Raw genomic sequence first — 19,892 nt, 5'->3', positions numbered from 1 at the left:
TACAAGAGAAGGTAATCCTTTGTGTGATTTTCTTTAATTAGGAGGGCAGACAGAAGGGGAGGGCTTATTGGGAAGAGCTCATTAGGGAGGTGCATGAATCTGTGCTTTCTGAAAAAGGCACTGGTCCAGTGACTGGCTCTGATGAGACATGTTTTAGAAAAGCCACGTTAGGTTTTCTCAATGGAAGCAAAGAGAATACTGCTGTTCCCATGACAACAGAAGCACCCAATCAAACAAAAGAGCAGTTCAGGAGTGCCTGGATTCTGGTATAGACGTTGGTGACCCAGCATGGCACAATGCCATGTGTTACTGGTGTCAGCCAATGATGGCATGAGGAGTTGTCTCTCATTACTAACCCAGGCTTGCACATCCATAATGTGGCCATGTGTGAGAGCAAACAACAGACAGATATTTTGAGTTTTTCAAAATTCATCTATTTCCCATCAGTAAGGTGAGAGAAGGTTTAGTATTGTGTTATTGACTGTGCATTTCATGCGCATGTTAATCATTAATGTTTACAACTGCAAGACGATAATCACTAGGAGGATAAAGAGCCAAAGGTCTCATTTGACTTCAGGAAAGGAGAAGCTCCTCTGTGAATGTCGGTTGGTAAGTTTGACTGCTGTATTTTAAGTTAGATTTACCTTTTTAAAATGTTGTTAGTAATCTCATAGGTTGGTGACTATGACTGTGTAAAAGAAAGAAATGTAAAAAAAAATGTAAAAGAAATGTATTTCTTTTATGTGTGCTGTAATTTACTGACATTGGATAGTCAGGAAGTACATGCTGTACCCTTCAACCTGGCATGGTCAAATTTCTTGTACTTTACAGTATAAATGCATGTATAGCCTATACTCATTTTTTGATTCAGTTCAGTTTTGATGACTACACGTTAGAATTTAATGGAGATAGCAAATGGTTAATTCTCAAGTCACATTATTAAAATCGTTCCACCAAGTAAACAATGTAACTAGTGGCAACATTTGTATTAATATAACTAACATAAACTCCTAAACTTTCCTGAAAACCTCGAAGGTGACAAACCCCGAGACACATGTCAAATTAATACTTACAAGTGAATCATGACTGTAAAATCAGATGGGAACATGCTGTAAAATTTGACTGATTTTGAATCAACATTAACTCAGGAAAATTAAGGAGTTCTGTTCTCAAGTGAAATGACATTCTCAAAATTTTTTTCCCCACATGTTGGTCACATTTCATTAAAATATTTCACAATTCTTGCTTACACTGTAAAACATGATGTAGACACATTTTCCAGTACCATCTGTCTAATTACCTCTAACGTCAGTATTTATGTCACACGGTGCAGGAACTTGGCTCTTCTCAGTTCTCTCTGTAATGAAACTTTCCAAAATATTACTGCACTTTGCTCTGTCATGTCACAGCAGGTGATGTTGCTTATTTGGGTGTGGCCATATACAATGTGCTGTTAAATTTCAGCCCTGGTAGAAATCAGGACAAGAGCAGTTATCTACTTGGTGTGATTCCCTTCAAGTAACTTCAGTATTTTGTCCAGCTGCAAAATGTATCTGGTTTTGACATTGGTGTTAATTAAATTAAATGATGCTGATGTTTTACAATGAGGAATAAAATGTTTTACATTTTGCTACTAAAATGTGTTAAGACAACCTCCTTTTTGGCTACTAAGAATTAAGAAGTCTACTAAGAAGTCTGCCAATTTAACAGCTAAAAGCCATAAATATTCAATTTGCAAATATATAATTGAGAGAAAACAGCAAAGCCTCACCTTTGAGAGATCTGAGGTGATCATAATGTTTAGCCTGGCTATAGGTTGGTCTACCACTTTCAGTCAGACTGAAACACATTATTTAACATCTACAACATAACATAAAAAATATCTATATTTTTGTTTTTTATTGACAGGTTCTAAACTACTACCTAGTTATATACTAGTTATCTACCAACTATTAAAGAGATTGCTGTGAAATTCTACAATACACAGTACCTGCTAATGCTTGAGGTCAGCCTAACGGAGCCACTAGTATTGCACTTTTATAGTCTTGCTTCATATATGATGATTAATTGATTATTAAAATAGTTGCCAAATAATTTTTTGTTAACTGATTAGCAGTGAATCCACTATATGTATCATCTCTCCATATTAATTTTCTTTACAGACAGACATGGGGGGAATCACAGGAAGTGTGTTGTCATTGTGTCTGTTGTGCCTCATCAGTTTAAGTAATGGTGCGTATTGAGTTCATTTTCATGATTTTTGGCATTATGTATTTAGATCACCACTTAACTTGTATTGTTTGCTTCTGCAGCAAACACCAGCCCTACGATCCACACTTTTGTTTATCAAGTGTGTGAGGATATCCCCAAAGGTATGTGTGCGTGTGTGTCGATGCAGTAGTTGTGGGGACAAAAATATGTTCATACAGTTACATTGTGAGGACGTGTCTTACTTATGAGAGAAAAATGCAAGTAACATAAATCCTTAAATATCAGGGTGCAGACTTGCTTTAAGGGTAGGCTGAGGTCAGGGTTAGGGTTAGGATTAGTAATGTTTATTGTTATGGTTAGGTGTTGGTTAGGCCTCCAGGAAATGAATGTAAGTCTATGTAATGTCCCCAAAAGTGATGGAAACAAGAGTGTGTGTGTTTTCACTTAATTCATTATACCTCAGCAAACACTCCTTATGTGTGTTCCATTGACTTTATTTTCACAGGTAGCCTCGCGTTTACTATAGATGCAACAGATGCAGATAATGACAGGCTGACCTATACACTCACTGGGCCCAATGCCGGATTCTTTGCAGTAGACACTTATACTGGGAGGGTATCAGTCGTAAGGAATCTGGATAGAGAGGTATGGAGTGGAGGAAGTAGATGCCCTTTAGGTGTCATCAGTTTCATTTTGATTGTGTTTGTGTATTTGTTTTCTCAATTTCTTGTTTCTCATTCTCATTCTCATTTTTTCTTTCTTTCTTTTTTTATTCAAGGCTGGTGATGTAATGAACCTCGGAGTTACTGTGTCTGATGGTCCCAATCCTGTAAGTGACCATTCAGTCAGTATTAATCATCCATTTCATATCAGTTTGTTCATTACATTCATACATCATGCAATGTCTTCCAGACATCAGCAGAGTTAACTATCATATTACAAGATGCCAACGACAACAAACCTACATTTCAGGAGGCTTCATATGATATCTCGATCCCAGAAGTAAGACAATTATATTTAAGTTAACAATTTTCCTAATCCATTTGTGTATCAGTTTTTTAAAACTCTGTCTAAAAAAAGCATGTTATGTTGTTAGTACGTACTGTAAGGCTCTGTGAGAGAAAAGCATAAGTTTACCAAGTCATTACTAAAATTATCTTACATGTTTGTTAAAGCTGCCAGACCATTGTATGCTAAATTTTCTCTTTTATTCCTTTTGATTTTATCCCCCATCGGATTCATCAGAACACCCCTGTAGGTACATCTCTGTTTAAGGTGCTGGCTACAGATGCAGACACTTCAAGTGCCGGTGTTGTTTTTTACAGCATAGATGGCGTAAGTTTTCTTCTGTAAATCATGTAATTGATTAATATTATATTATGATGTTCCATAAACCTCACTGAAGCATCATTTGCACTGTATTTTCTAGGTTACTCCAGATTCTGGATTCGGCCTGTTCAGCATTGTAGAAGCAACTGGTGAAGTCAGACTAAATGGCCCTCTGAACTATACTTCACAGAGCACTTTCTATCAGCTGAAGATTAACGCAACTGTAAGTATCAAATTTAAAGATGCCTTTATCATTGATGCAAACATTCCTTGGCCTCTCAAAGTTGTTATCTTGTTGAGAGTTAGATGCATACCCCTCATATATTCTAAATATAAAGCTACTGCCATCATAAGGACTGAAAGCAGAGTGGGGAAACAGCTGGCTTGGCTCACTGCTCCTGTCCCAGAACTAGCCCACAGTCAATCCCCATTTTATACAAAACAGGCCAGTATGAGAGCGGCTTCAATCTTCTCATCTAACTCTGTCCAAGAAGTGAAATAGGACTGTGTCCCCGGATGTCCCAGTGGTTCTTCCTATGTGACAGCTCACTTAAATCAACTTGCACGCACGATATGTTGATAATAATTTAATATAAAAAGCATTCTTTAACATTTACAGATTGATTTGGGATTGTGAAGCACGGAATCAAGTTGTTTTTTTATATAGATATTTAACCTTATATCAAGTGCTTCAACCTTATTCTTAACATGAAAACTTTAAGTGAGAGTACAAAATAAAGGGATTCTCTTCACATGAACGTAGGGAAAAGGGATCTCTGAACCAGCCAAATAACATCTTCATGCTGTAATTTAATTTGTCACAGTGATGATACCACTAAATATGTAGATATATTTCTATGATGATTTTAAAATGTGACTTTACTGGTGTATTATCATTCTTTTAGTCTTCTCCCATCAGGCAGAAGATACAAAGCCCCACTGGTCAAAAAATGCAATCTACAAAAAATCATTCATTCCATCTGCAATCACAGCCCTCAACAGAAAAGGAATTTCTATAACCTGATAATGATTTTACTAATGGTCCTTTTAAGTAGCAATGTGTGTGATTTTAGTTCAGGTTTATGTGATCTTAGGTCTTTTAATGCCTTGTATGTGTGTAGTGATGATGTTGAGCCCTGTTGAAGACAAATTTCTGTTGTCTTGTGGTGTCAGACAAATAAAAATTCTATTCTATTCTGTTCTATTAAAAAATTCTCTTGTACAAGCAGAAGAACTTTTTTGAATTTCTACATCCGACTTGTGTGTCCCATAACAGGATGGTGGAGGCCGTTGTTATTTTGATGAAACAGCGTACTTGTCAAACATCGTTTTTTCTTTCATTACGGTTGTGGACATCCCAGACATGGACCCACAGTTCATTAATCTTCCCTACGTAGGGAGTGTTGCAGAGCATTCTCCTGAGGTGAGTGCCAATGGATTTTTAACACTCCTGCAACTAAAAATGTGCCTGGGTTTTTGTTAATTTCCAGTGAATTCAAAGGAAATCAACGTTTTACTATCAGTATACCATCAAATGTATTCAGTCAAAAAACATGCTTTACACATTTTCATTTTTTTTCATATTTTGTTGTGTGACGTCTGCTTTTAATTCTGATGTACATGTAACTACGTGTTCTTGTTTGAGCCCAGGATTTAGCTTATTTGTGTGGTGAAGCTTCTGCAAATCATGATGTGATACGACACAAATTTACAGTCCTCTTTGGCTTTGTGTTTAAATAAGGAGACTTTCAACTGCTTCTGGTTTTAGAAACTCTTGTTTTCTTTGCCAGGGCCAGTCTGTGTTACGAGTATTTGCCATAGATGGGGACACAGGAGTCAACGATGATATCATCTATAGCATTCAAGGTGAGCCACGTCAACTTTTAAAAAAGAAGTTCAAATAATTTGTTGTTTGCACTGAGTGAGTAAATAAGAATTTTCTTGTTTGTGTTTTGGACATCGTTGACAGCTTCCACAGTGGATGGCCTGTTTACAATCTCAAGTGATGACGGAGTCATATCTGTACTTTCAGCAATTGACAGAGAATTAATTGGTGACGCTGTCACCCTGACTGTAAAGGTACACAATCCTCATTTCTGTGTAGTTAATCAAATTTCTCCCTTGTATAAATGTTTTTCTCCTTTAATTCAAGCTTACCTTGATTTAAAAGAATAGTTTAACATTTTGCCAAGAGTGAGAAGAAGATTGATACAACTTCTCACGTCTGTATGCTATCCAGTTAGGGCTATGCAGGTGATTAGATTAGCCTAGCATAAAGACTGGAAGCAAGGGGAAACAGCTAGCCTGGCTCTGTCCAAGGTTTAATAACACCCACCTAGCACAAGTTTGTGCTGGTTGCCTGGCATCCTCATGGTGCCGACAAGACAGCACAGAATCACTGCACCCAGCCAAAAACATTTTCCAACACACAGCTCTTCATTAAACATCAAAAAGTTGTTTTTCCATTTCTGTTTGTGTATGGATTAAACTAATGGGAAACAACATCATAATAACACAGATTTAGAGATGCTGCTAAACAGATCTTCTCATCTAACTCTCTGCAAGAAATCTATTATTCCCATTCAGTACCAAAAAGCGTAGGGAACAATGCTCAGAGAAATACATCAACAGCTTTGCATCAAAATGAGGCAGAAAAGTAGAGATATTTAGTGATAAGTGTTTTCTCTCACCTTAAAGAACACGTTTGAAAGACAGGAAGGACAGTCTGCACCTCTAATGAAAAAGGACTTAGCATGAGGGGAAGAGCGCAGGTCCAATAGAGGTGTCATGGCCAGGAACCTCAGGGAGTGAAGCTCAGCATGGGGGCTACTTCTTTATTTTCAGAAGGAGGTGAAAGAGCAGAAAACAAGCTGATGAGGGGTGTGAGAAAAGCAAAAGACGCCAGCTGCACTCTGTGAAATTTAAGGTGTGATTTTAAACAAATATATATTGAAGTTTCTGCCCTTGTTCTCACTTTAAGTACTTCAAAACATGCAGGGAAGCAACTGAGAGGAGGAGAAAAAAGGAAATATGTCACTTCTCTGGGGTGATGTATTGTGCTGTGTGAAGGCTGCAGTACAACTGAATCTGAAGACCAAAAAATAACACTTGAGTCTTCTTGAGTCTTGACAATCTTAATTAATTGAGAGGATTTGGGCAAATGTTGAGATGATGATGATGATGATGATGATGTTTTTATTTATAATTTTAGGCTATGGAGTCAAAACAGAACATTCATGGGGTCCAAGCCAGCATCACAACAGATGTACTGATCAACATCATCGACATCAATGACAACAGGCCACTGTTTTACAAGTGTGAAGACCCTGGAGACGAGCTGTCCTGCGTGGAAGCGAGTGACTTTACAGGAGAGGTCTTTGAACACTCATTAGGCGCTATTCCAATTGGCATGACAGTTAAAGATCTGGATAAGGTAAGAAGAAGAAGAAGAACAACAACAAAACACAAAAAGGTCGACATTCTGCAACTAACACATGTTTCCCTGTGATGCTCAGAGTATTGGTAATGAATAATTATTTTTGTTGACTTTTTTCACAGACGTCCAGAACCCAGCTAATCCTAGAGGGAGCTGACAAGGATGTGTTTTCTGTGGAACCTCAGCTTGCTGTATCAGACAGTGTTGTTCAGCTTCTGGTCAAGCAGCCCGAAAAACTGGATTTTGAGGAAAGACAGGAAATTGTTGTAGAAGTAAGAATATTTTTTAAAATATAGTCCACAAGCCTCTGATAATACCATTAGTTTTCGTCATCAGACCTTCACCAATCTCAGATGTTTCTGTTACTTGTGTTATGGTGCAGGTGATTGCTATAGATAATGAAGAATCCACATTCAAGTCCACTGCTACAGTTTCTATTACTATCAAGGACTCCAACGACAACAGCCCCACATTCCCACAAGACACCTATCAGCTGAGAGTGGCTGAGCACTCTCCTAATGGCACAATAATAGAAACAATTACTGTAAGTCTTTTCTGATCTTGATTCTCCCACGGAAAGTTTGAGCTTGTTTGTAAGAAATTCTCGAATGGCACTCAGAGGAGCACACATTGTCCTTTTCCCCCCAGGCAGAGGACCCTGACACAATGGATCAAGGCAAGATCACGTACAGACTTCTTCCAGACAGCATGTATGCCTACACTCGACCAAACTGCATTTTCTCCGGTTATTTGAATGCAGCCCCTGTCTACCTTGTGCCCAGTCCATGCCACTGAACAGTCTGCATCTCTGTTTCAGATTACTGTATTTCGACGTGAAGCCACATTCAGGTGAAATTTACGTGAAAAACCAAATCCTGTTGGATCGTGAGGTCAGATCTCTGTATTCAGCGACTCTGCAGGCCAGAGACACAGATGGCAAGCCAGGCACCACAGTCCTGGAGATCACTGTGACTGACATCAACGACCAGCCCCCAGTCTTCAACAGAGACTCTTACCTGGTGTTTGTTGAAGAGGGTGGACAGTTTGAGCTTAAGATTGAGGTAACTGTGAGAGAACAGTAAGAAAACTGCAAACACTTCCCTCTCATAGCTAGGTTTTGAATGACTGAAAAATACTTGCTGCGTGTCTTCAATTTACACACATTAAGTGTCTGTCTCAAAAGACAGAAATAGTAAAAACGCTACCATGAGTCAAGATGGACAAAAAAAAACAACTGATGCAGCTGAACCAGAGATACACTCTTTCTGGCACTCACTTTACCGACAACACAATTTAAACAGTTTAGTCGAAGATTCAGTTACATTATGCTCCTAGCATCCAATATCGCCACAGATGTTTCTCTTTTCAAAACTTCGGCCCCAACAGATGCTGACTCAAGCAACATGATTTGACCCAACTGCCAGGCTTCATGCAGCTCCCCCTGGAGACACAAGCTTTAATACAACATTTTATACATTTACAGTAGTTGTCCAAATTCTTATGGAAAAATTTCCTAGAGAACTGGAAGCTGTTGTAGCAGGGTGGTCACATACTTTTGGTAATGTAGTGGACTTGCAACATGGAGTAAGAAATGCACTTCTTAACCATTGTTTCTAATGTTTGTCATGTCAACAGGCTACAGATGCAGATGACTCTGGTACAGAAAACAGCCAAATAGTGTATGGAATTGCACCAAGTGAGTACAGTGATAACTTCACCATTGACCCGAACACCGGCGTGTTGAGAAACAGTGGGATCCTTGATCTGGAGGCCCTGGACCCAAAGCTGAACGGGAAGATCGAACTCAATGTAACCGCTACTGACAAGGGTACTCCCCCACTGTCTAGCACAGTCAAAGTTATCATCAATATAGAGGTAAGTTGTCTTCAGTTTGTAGCAAATTATTGTTGCCGTGTTGCTACTGACGCTGCCACTCCAGGTGAGGATGATAACAGTTTTCTTTTCATGCATCCCAGGATGTCAATGACAACTCACCACAATTTGAAGAATCCTCTTACACATTCTCAGTTAAAGAAGGGGAAAAAGGTCAGTATTTATTTTTCTGAAACACTTTCAACTGTTCACAACTGTGTGACCAGATTTAACTGTGTTTTTCCATCCAAACAGGTGCATATGTTGGTTCTGTTTACGCTAAGGATTTGGACCAAACGACAGACTTTAACCGCATCTCTTTCAGCATCATTGAAGGAAGTTTTGGTAGCTTTATCATTCGCACCTTTGCAGAGGGGGAGGGGCAGGGCTACAGGGGAAATATCATGGTGGACCCAGACATTGAGTTGGACTACGAGAGCACCCACAAGCAATATAAACTTCAGGTAGAGGCAACAGATCTGGAACAGAAGAAGGCTGTAGTGATGGTGGAGGTCAATGTGTTGGATGTTAACGATGAGAGGCCCGAGTTCAAGCCATTAGCGCCTGTGACAGTGAAGGAGAACACCACCGGTGGTGAAGTCGTTGGGAGGTTTGTAGGGTTCGACAAAGACGGAAACCACTCCCTGGTCTACGAGCTGGAATCCATGAATTGCAGATGCAGTGGCTCCATGAAACCCTGCAATAGCTTTATTCTGGAACCAACAGGAGAAGTCAAAGTCAACCCAGAGCATTTGCTGGATTATGAAGAGTGTGACCAAGTGGTGATAGAGGCTCAGGTGGTGGATGAGTACACAGAGAAAGGAGAGAACAACAGTGTCACAACAGGTCAGCACTAGGTTGTGTAGCGATAACAAAGCATAAGAGCATCAAATAAAAGCAGTAAAAGCATAAGATTGTCAAACACATACCTACAAACACACATCTTATGTTACTCTCTTATTTTTATCCAATATTTCAGGAGAAATGGTGATCAACATTGAAGACATCAACGACAACGCTCCAGAATTCCTTTACTCAGATTCTGTTTTTGGTGAGTTTATATGTGAAATCGTCCAACTGCAAGGAAATTTTAACTTAACAACATTATTTGTTTGTTTGTTTGTCTTGTGAGCAAGTGCATTTCTTACCTTAGTTCAGTTTTTTCGACTGGTGTGTTTTACCTGCAGTAGATGTTGGCACAACCTCAGAAGCAACAGGAGTACCATTTTAGGAAGCTAAGGAAGGCACTTCCTTAGACAGGGGGCAGCACCAAAGAGTACATCAGCCACCCATAAAAGGCATACCTAAAATAAAATCTCGATATATCCTTCTCACCCAAGTCACTAAACTCCTTTGACAAAAACACAAATTTTACTTTGCCAAATATGAGGGTTTATGTTCTGCTGCTGCAATAATAATTTACAAGACAAAAGTCACACATTTGCAAAAGCAAATAACATTAACATAACACATATATAATAATAATAATAATAACATTTTTACATATCGAGGCAGTGGTAGACTAGCAACACCTGTGTTCTGCAAGGAAAACAAATGTTTTTACATTTTTAACAAATGTAAAAATTGGAAATATGACACTTTTGGGCTGAATTTAGTCATTTTTGCCTGTTTTTGTGTATTATATTATTATGCTTTGTAAATTTTAATGTTGATTTTCCTCATTTAAATTTTAGTTGTGGTGTCAGAAAGTGCAAGTGAGGGGACATCGGTTGCAGCAGTCTCTGTGAGTATGGACAAAAAACAAATCAATGCCATGATTTCAGCTTGTTAATCGGGTATGTGAAAGGATGTCTGGACATTCTTGCTTGTATCTTTTGCTGCTCTCAGGCGATGGACCGCGACTCTGAAAAACATCGAGGCATTGAGTTTACAGTAACGGCAGTCCAATTTGAGAACATTGACGGCACTGTAAATCAACAGAGGACTCTGTTCAAAGCCAAGACCACACAGCAAAAGGAGATTTATTTTGGAGAGATCCAGTGAGTACAAAGTTATCAATCATGTGGCCTATCTCATTCTGCTCAAAACATGTGTTTGGGTCAGCTTTCATTTTTACTTAAGGATGAATTTTGAATGGGCCTACTGCACACAGTCCAAGAGGGCCAAAGGGTCAGCGGGCCCCTGGACCAGAGCCTCTGGTTGAAGTGTTAATATTTCTAGATGGAAATTCAATCACAATGACCACAAGGAGAAACAAAACAACTACAAAGAGACATGGCAACAAGAGAGAGAGAGAGAGAGAGACTCAAAATGACTACAAAGCGAGAAAAGAGTTTGGTTTTATGGCCTTTTGTATTTTGGATGAGGGTGTGGGCTTATACATGTTTGTGTCTGGGGGATCTTTAATCTATGGTTGCACTCAGCATTTCTTTCACTTTCCACAGATCTACTGAGGGGCTTGATGTGACACTGAAAGGGAAGTATTTGGTAACAGTAACTGCAACTGACAACGGCGGTCTCTCAAACAAGACCTCACTGCAGGTGAGGACACAAGCAGACATGTCACTGCATTTTCATTCATGTCCCACAGTGAAGGATCCTGTCTGTGCCGCAGACACAGAGATGGACACTTCAGCTTGTGTTAATGCTTCTGTTCTTTCTGTTTTACAGATTTTCACAATTGATGAAACATACAAAGTTGAACTTGAATTTTCAAGATCTGTAGCAGAAGTTGATGAAGAAATTGATAATATCATCAGGTACATTTCTACATAACGTATTATAAAAGAGAGTTGAAGGTTTTCTGACTTTTCACTTAGTTGACACTTAAATCTGTACTGCTTCTCATCGAGGACTTGGTATTTTCTTTCTCTTCATTCATTTTCACTCTTCATTCATTCATTTTCTTCATTTCCAGGGCGCTTACTAGTGCCACCAAGGCTTCTGTTAAAATTGTCTCAATCAAGTCGGCCACTTCAGAAACAGCCAGGTGAGTTTTCTTGTCATCACCTCTAAATGTAAATCACCACATATCAGAATAAATTATACAGCTGGATAAAGTCGGAAAACTTATAAATCTTATTCTTTTAAATCTTTGAAATCATTGGCTGGTGTTGACAGGAAATCCCAAATAATCATCAGATTTTCACTTGCAGGTATATCCTGTTGTCCACTAGGTGGTGCCAGTGTTCCTGTTAACAATGATATCTTTGAGGATACATTATTTGCTGATAATTTAGACCATAGCAGCAACACAAGAAGGGATTAGTCTTTAAATGACTGAAATATTTTATTTAGGCTCATCATTTTATTGGTGTAAGTATGTCATATTTTTCTCTCAGGGCTTCAGGTAACACAATCATAATGGCATATTTTGTCTACTTCAACGGGACCGCTCTCACCCGTACAGAAGTGGAAGAGAAGCTTTCTGATCCTGAACATTATCTTTCACTGCAAGATGTTGGCCTCACGAACATTGTAAGTACAAGCAGCTGTAGAGCTGAAATTTTATTTTCTGAAAGGGTCTCTTTTATGTCATTTTATAGTTTCTTCTGGTTACATGTTGAAACTTCATGAGAGACACATTACATGGCCTGTTTTTTTGTCATGTCTTCATGGGTTAACTGCACCAAGTTGTACCTGATAGTGAGGAGACAAAACTTCTATATGTTCAAATTACTTATTCAAGTGAATTGAAAAACTGTGACCACTAGAAATACATCCTGTGAAATGTCCAAAATATTAAGCAAAACCACAACATATTGAGTTTCATTCGAAGGCTAAAATGAATGACAGTTTCTTCACATTTTACATTTTTTGTGCCTGAGAACAAAAAATCAGTGTTGTATTTTATTTTGCCTCTGATTCATTTAGCTGAGGTGATTTTTTTTAATTGGGAGCAGAATGTGCAACTAAGGGGCATAACTTTTGGGTTTGAAGCCTGAAATATTGTTTTAGTTTAATTAATCACTATTAGAATTTTTGATGTTTTACTACAATTTCCAAAAATATAGTAATCAGAATTTAATGACAAGGGAGTTTATTGCAGAATAGCAAGATATGACTGAATGTCTCAGACTTGAATTGTAATCATTTGGCACATGTACAAATAAAGATACAACAAAATATGACTATTATAGCATGTTATTTTGTTTTAGTTATATATTCATGTAATTCATTCATTCATAATTAAGTGATTCTTGTAAGATGTTGAGAAACTTTGACATCTGACTATGACATGTAAATGAAACATTATAAATCCACAGAGAACAATATATTAAAAATAGATTTCTTACTTCTGTTTCAGGGGAAGGCTACTGTGGTCCAACAAGATACAGACGCTGTGAAGTACATCCTGCTGGGAATAGTGGGAGGCCTTGTCATCGTACTGGCTGTTCTCACAACTTCCCTGATGTGCACTCGCAGAAAGTAAGAAAAGGGATTTAGAATAAAGATAGGGATAAGAATTGATTAATAACCATGTAGTTTATCAGGGTAAATCCACACTTCCTGGTCATCACTTGATCTCATAGATGATGTAAAAACATCAGAGGGGTACTATGTCTGTTTACTGACCGATTCACTCCATGCTACAGTTATAAGAGGAAGCTGAAGGCATCTAAAGCCATGAACTCTGCATCCATGGTGACTTCGGACAACCAGAAAAGTGGTCCCGTGGTGCCTGGAACCAATAAATACACCATGGAGGGGTCAGGAGACAACAGTCTTAATAAGATAAACAAATCAATAAATGATATGAAAAATAACATATTTCTGACTGGGTATATGATTATTTGCTCACAGGGCTAATCCTGTGCTCAACCTCAACATCGACACAGCCATGGTCCTGGACTTGGACATGGAGAGCTCAGATGTGGACAAAGTCAGGTAAAGATAAACTCTCTGTGACTATCTGATGCTATCTGCTGATAGCAATTATTTGCTCAGTTACAGTTTGATGTGGTGGCAGCTCACGGGGACACATAACCTCACCCTCCACTGTGCAGCAGAGGTGCAAATGCTGTCTTTCTGAAATGATTAATTGTACATGTGGAGATAACTTTGCGCCTTCTTTTCTTTCCCCAATTAAGTCTGAACTCCCTGGACTATGGCGATGACATGAGCATTCCTGACAAACAAACAAAATCTGCCAAGGTTGGTTTACATTTTGAAGTCCATCCTTATTTGCACTTCTTAGAATATGGTCTAATTTTAAAAACTTGCCTGCTCCTCATCAGTGGATGATCCAGGAGGAGGAGGACAAGAACGATCCACCAGAGTACATTGAACCTCTCAGTGCAGCGCTGGCTGAGCAGGGCAAGAAGAAAGGCACAGACAATCCTCTCATGGGTTATAACAACCATGCATTCAGCACTACAGATCTATGAAGGGAATGATGACTCTTGAATTCTGCATGTAAAACTGAACTCACATCAGCTTTATCTAGACAACAAATTGACCAGAAGCAATGGGAAAGCAAATCAAAACAATTGTTTGTTGCACATGTGAATCACTTTATTTTTGTTAATATTTTAAGAAACAGTTTAAAAACTGTTTGGTTTGCTTTGAAATAAACGGTATTATAAGTCACGTCAACACATGATGCTAAGTCTCATTGCTACCGTAAAGAAAATCCAAAAAGAAGAAACAAAAATACTGCATAATGTAAATGTATGAATTAAATCATTATTTATGACTGCACATCAGTCAAAATGGTTAGCCTTATGCGTGTTTTATTTGTTATTTGTTATTTGCTTTGGGTTTGAGATACTTGTTGCTGAAATAAAAACCAACAAGCTTCAGATTGAAAAGATATATATTTTTTTTTTACTGACATCTAAATGAATGTATAACCAGTGCAATCAGTCATTAAAATCAATCTCTCCAAATGTTGATTTAATTCCACTTTCATGAACTTAATGTGTGAGCACCAACATCACAGACACTGCACAACGGCTAAATCAAAACACACTTAAAATAAGTTTCATCATATAATTTACAACTGAATCACTAACAATGGCATAAAAGTACAGTAAGTAGTAATGAATAAAAGTACTCCAAATCAGAAGTTATTATTTTTCCTCAAATGATCATGATGATGATGCTTGTCATCAGTTCTTTGTTTTATATTTTACACAATACAAACATGTCAAAACATTGTGCCATATCCAAAAAGCAGAATATCAGATGTTCAAAAACCTGCACTCATTGCAAAAACTCCTCCTACACACACGTCGAGGCAACATTTAGGCCAACTTTAACTTCCATACATTCAAAACAAAACAACCTTCAGGTTGAATGGCTGACCATAAGGTCATAAATCACTATTAGAGACCATCGCTCTGCCATCATCTGTCTCAGCTGAAGTGTGCTTCACATTGTCGGAGGTGCATAAAAAAGCAACAATGGCTAAAATGACTCATGGACTATTGATTGGCCTTGGGGAAAAACGAGCAAAGAGAAAAGCTCATGATGACATTGATATATCAGCCTTTTCCAAGCATGGAAACATGAAAAACAGCAGCAACCCCCCCCCCCCCCCCCAAAAAAAAACAAAAAACATTTTGTGTGTCTGATTCTCAGTGACCAGCGCTCCATATTAGTAGTTGTAGTTGTATATTAATTGCTTTTGTGCTTCTTTGTCTCCTGTGAGGAGGTCTCCTGCTTCTCAAGACAATGCCACACTGAAGTAGCCCAGTGAAATCCTCTGTATCACTGCCACATACATCAGATGTCATGTGATTTTTCAGCACAGGATTTTTTTCTTTTACATTTCTTACGTCACTCTGTGGTATGGGCCTTGGAGCAACAATGTGGCTGCTGCATATTCTCCATTATCAGGCGGAAGGGGTTTCTTCTGCGTCGGCTCACCTCCCCATCCCGCTCTCTCCTCTTACCCGCCCGGCCCTGTCCTGAACCCTCCTGGGTACACTCTGAAGACAGGGGCATGGCTGAGGGGTTGAGTGGGGGTGGGGGCGGCATGGAGGGCTGCCTCTTTTTGACCTGCTTCTCCAGGTGTTTCTGGATGGCTGAGCCCAGGACAGTCACCTCCACCACAGCCCCATACACCTCCCACGTCATCCCCTTTTCATCCCAGCTCACCTCCTGTACCGGCTCCTCGCCTTTCTCCTTACAATTTCTTTCTTCCTTTGTGTCCTCTTCAGCTGCTGCCACCTCTTTCTCTTTAGTGGCTTTCTCCTGCTCCTTCACTACTTCTTCTTCTTTGTCCACCAACACACACTGCTCCTTTTTGTCCTCTTCCTCCTCCACTATTCTCTCCTCTATACTAGTTTCCTTCCTTATCTCAGGAAAAACTGTGGTGGTGGGAGTTCTTGGCGTCATAGGTGCAGTAGCGACAGAGCGAAACTCCACCTGCTGACCCACCTGCAGCTCTACGTCTTTGGTCGCTGCACTCACAGTGGTAGACCTCCCGCTGGGGAAGTAGAAGGCTTGGTCACCCTCAGGAGGGGTCATGGGGCTGGTAGCTGCAGACTGACACTGTACCACCTCTAGGCTCACTTGTGTGCGGATGTTGTGGCACCCAAAGGGAGCTGGAGATTCAGGGACTGGATGCTTCATCACGGAAACATCTCTAAGTTCTTCACTTCCACCACTGTTTTCTTTTACGTCAGAATTTTCACATTTCACCCCTGTTTTTGCTTCATCACAAGCAGAAACAGAGGCTTCTTCAGTTGTTCTTTGTGGAGACTTTGTGCTTGAGTTGTCTGGTGCATCATCAGGAACAGCATATTCTTTGTGGATATTTTCCTTTCCGTCCTCCTTCTTCACTTCACTGCTGCTTCCTCCGAGTTCCTCATATTCATCTATTTTGACCATTTCTGGTTCTATGGGATACAAATATGACTCTTCTTCATCATTGTTGTTATAGTGAGTTACCATGATTGTAATGTCTTGATCCATACTTCCCATCCTTGGCTGCTTGCATTGCTGATTGCTATCCTCCAGATTTACTTGTGAATATATTAACCCAACGGTGGCAGGGCAAGTGGAAAGACTCTCTGGAGACACGCTGCAGCTGAAGGCTTCACTCAGCTCTTTTGATGTGGTAAATTTCGAATCTCCAGTTATCTCTGACTTAGCCTCTATTGGTCTTTTTGCCAAGGGGTCACTTTCTCTCTGTCCCTCATCTTTTTTCACATTCTCCTTCTGCACCATCTCCCTACCAATAAGCTCTGGGAAAGCTGTGGTCGATGGAGTCTTTGGGGTCATGGGGGATGTGGCAACAGAGCAGTACTCCAACTGCTGACCCACCTGTAGCTCAGCATCTTTCGTGTTAGCAGCTACAGCTCCAAATCTCCCAAAAGAGCTTGGGAAGAAGAAAGAGTGTCCGCCCTCAGGAGGAGTCATGGGGCTGGTGGCTGCGGAGTGACACTGGACCACCTCAAGGCTGACCTGTGTGCGCATGTGGTGCTGGCCAGCAGGAGCTGGGGAACACGGATCAGAGAGGCCTGGAGTTGATGGTACGGGCACCAAGATATTCTCAATTTCTGCTTCTTTATCTTGGCCATGATCCATGTTTTTATCCTCAGATGTTTCCCCCTGAATTTCACCATCTTCCCCTCCATCACTCAGGAACCTGTTAGAGATTGTTGTGTCATGTGTAGCTGCTGTTGTTTTCTCAGCTTCAGGTTGTTGTACCACAGGGATAGCAGCAGTCTGCATGGAGTCTTTAACTCCAGGATAGTCTGATTGGTCAGTGTTGTCACAAAGCCCTCCTAAAAGCTCTTGACGCTTGGATACTGGATTCTTGTCTGTCTCTTCATCGTAGCTGGCATTCATGTGAAGTTCTGGCTCATAGCCCCCTTGGCTTGTTGACTCTTGACTCGTGTTAATCTGAGATCCCTCAGGCACAGCACTGACATCTGAGCTGCCTGGACACTCTCCATCATCTGCCTTCTCACAAGGCTTGTGGTCCTCTCTGAGACCTCTCATCTCATCCTTAAGACTTCCCATTCTGCATTTAAGTGTTGAAATACCTGCAGGGCATAACACAGTACTGACACACTGTTTTTGCTATTTGTAATACATAAATATGACTACAAACCCCAGCATGAGTGGAGGGAAAAAATTGTTTCTGTAATAAAAAATATTCCATCATAGGGTAACAATTTCAAGAATCCAAACACTGACATCTAACCGAATTACATCACTGCTACTATTTAATGAGAATGATCACATGCTTGTTTAATGTTCTAGGACACTGCAATGTGGGATATTTATTGTTCTTAAACACGTGATTACATTGCATTTTAAAACATTTGACTGTTTGATGGATCCTGCACCTGTCTACCCTAAAAATATGTCCACATAGTCAAGAGTCAAGTTATGTTTTAATCTATCATCACATAAAGCCAAAGTCATGCACTGAAATCCAGAGTGATTGTCAAAATTTAACCATGAAAACCAGCAGGACAAATCAAATTGCAGTCGAGAGCAATAGACATACCTCAGAACTTTAGGTCAGACTGAAGTCGCTCCATAACTGTCTCTCAAATTTGGGTCAGTCATAGCAAATCTCAACGTTGATCAGGACCCACATCTGTCCGTTTACCTCCCCTGTTGATTGATAGTGATTGCAGTGGCTACAGGTTTGTCTCTAGAAGAATCTATCTTAGGCAGTCCTCCCTCTTTAAGCTGTGGCTGTGTCTACTGAAAAGCTTCACATTTCCAGTTTCCCTGGAAACCACGGTCGGGTGCTGGCACTGTGTGGTAATGTAACGACAAAATCTCTGTTCAGCTCTCTAATCATCTCTAAATCATAGTAATTAACTCCAGGTTCTCATAGCAACACAATTGCAACTGTGTACAGAGAGATTAAACTTGTGCATTGGTGAACTGTTGTGGTTTTGGTGGAGAAATTTTAGAGAAACATAAAATGAGATAAAAGCTTTCATGTCATGACAGATGATCAGCATAAGGGCTCCTGAAGGGAGGGTTAAGTAGGCAGAAGAGGGACTTCTCTTAATTATGCGCCACTACTTTTAAATAAGACAGACAATGCGCTGTGAAGGCCACATTAGTCTGAGCAAGGAACTCATCGTAATAAAAAAGTAAAGAGATCAAAAAGGCACTGTTGACTGTCAAAGTTGTGGTCAGTGGAGTATCTGGGGTCATGGGGGGACGTGGGGAAATTAATGCAAACTGAGTTTGGAAAGAAATTAATGAAACATTTGTGAAAAGTGAGCAATCTGCTGCAGCAGTGAAAGTATGTAAAAAAGAGCAGGAGACATCGGCCAAAGGAGCCTGGAGGACATTGAGCTGTGCCTCCCACACAAACAAACACTTGTAAAACACCACCTCTTTTATACTCATTCCTCCCTCCAGCCTCTCCACTTTGTCATGCATATTTCTCTTGAGCTTCGGTGATTCTGCTGCCTCAAGTAATTGCGTGAGGCAGAGGAAATAATTTTATATATTTGCCTGATTTTTGTCTCCCCTTGTTTGGTTTTACTGTAGAGGTGGGCTGCAGTTTGGCCGGAACACTGTGTACTGACAGAGGTATTCTCACCATTAATTCAAAGGCCTCCACCAATCACTGGCTGCCACAGAGATCTGTTGCCTAGCAACCACTAGTGTGATGGAGGGAGGTGTGCAGCTGAAGGTAGACAGCTCAGATCACATCCTCATCAGGAGCCATCAGCCTGCCAAAGGCCATCCTCTCAGTGGTGTGTCTGTAATAATGACCGTGGTGATTTGTTGTTGAGCACTCTCCACAGCGCAAAAAATAAAAACAATAAAAAAAAAACAAAACAAAACAAAAAAAAACGGAAGCAGTACGTCTGCAGCTACTAACAGGGTTAGCTCCACGGTGTGTAGCAGGATATCACATTTTACAGACCTCAGCAACAAGTTGGTATCTGTTTTTATTTCCCAAAATAGGTCACATATAATGAAATATATAATAAAGCAAATAAATAACAAATAAAAAAAAGTGAGATGAAAATAAGAAAAAAGACAATTTATAAAGATTTCTTTTTGGAATGTTAGCTGTATGTGTCTTTTTTTTTTTTCCAGGGCTGACCCCAACATACATCCATCCCAACATCATTACTTGTCTACAGCC

The 19,892-nt window shown here is 39.8% G+C and overlaps 2 protein-coding genes across 2 annotated transcripts; one reads left to right on the top strand and one right to left on the bottom strand.

The window, feature by feature from the left end:
- The first annotated feature begins 325 nt into the window (after positions 1-325).
- On the top strand, positions 326-15,018 carry cdhr2 (cadherin related family member 2). The gene is made up of 30 exons (XM_046407055.1): positions 326-609; positions 2,163-2,232; positions 2,313-2,372; positions 2,675-2,856; positions 2,990-3,040; positions 3,124-3,213; positions 3,457-3,546; positions 3,641-3,763; positions 4,817-4,963; positions 5,331-5,406; positions 5,510-5,619; positions 6,752-6,973; positions 7,099-7,248; positions 7,359-7,520; positions 7,625-7,686; positions 7,794-8,037; positions 8,612-8,851; positions 8,953-9,022; positions 9,104-9,694; positions 9,828-9,899; positions 10,543-10,592; positions 10,697-10,848; positions 11,254-11,568; positions 11,727-11,798; positions 12,151-12,286; positions 13,116-13,237; positions 13,405-13,518; positions 13,613-13,696; positions 13,900-13,963; positions 14,047-15,018. The coding sequence occupies exons 1-30, from the start codon at positions 493-495 to the stop codon at positions 14,194-14,196; spliced, it is 4,188 nt and encodes a 1,395-aa protein (XP_046263011.1). The 5' UTR covers positions 326-492; the 3' UTR covers positions 14,197-15,018.
- Positions 15,019-15,383: 365 nt separating this feature from the next.
- Positions 15,384-18,519, bottom strand: LOC124068313 (G protein-regulated inducer of neurite outgrowth 3). The gene is made up of 2 exons (XM_046406468.1): positions 18,276-18,519; positions 15,384-17,805 (listed from the first exon to the last, which is right to left on the bottom strand). The coding sequence occupies exon 2, from the start codon at positions 17,780-17,782 to the stop codon at positions 15,590-15,592; it is 2,193 nt and encodes a 730-aa protein (XP_046262424.1). The 5' UTR covers positions 17,783-17,805; positions 18,276-18,519; the 3' UTR covers positions 15,384-15,589.
- Between the last annotated feature and the right edge of the window lie 1,373 nt (positions 18,520-19,892).

This window comes from Scatophagus argus, chromosome 12, assembly GCF_020382885.2.
Source record: "Scatophagus argus isolate fScaArg1 chromosome 12, fScaArg1.pri, whole genome shotgun sequence".
Classification (NCBI taxonomy): domain Eukaryota; kingdom Metazoa; phylum Chordata; class Actinopteri; family Scatophagidae; genus Scatophagus; species Scatophagus argus.
The sequence above is the reverse complement of the archived record's forward strand: the minus strand, read 5'-3'. Positions and strand labels throughout refer to the sequence as shown.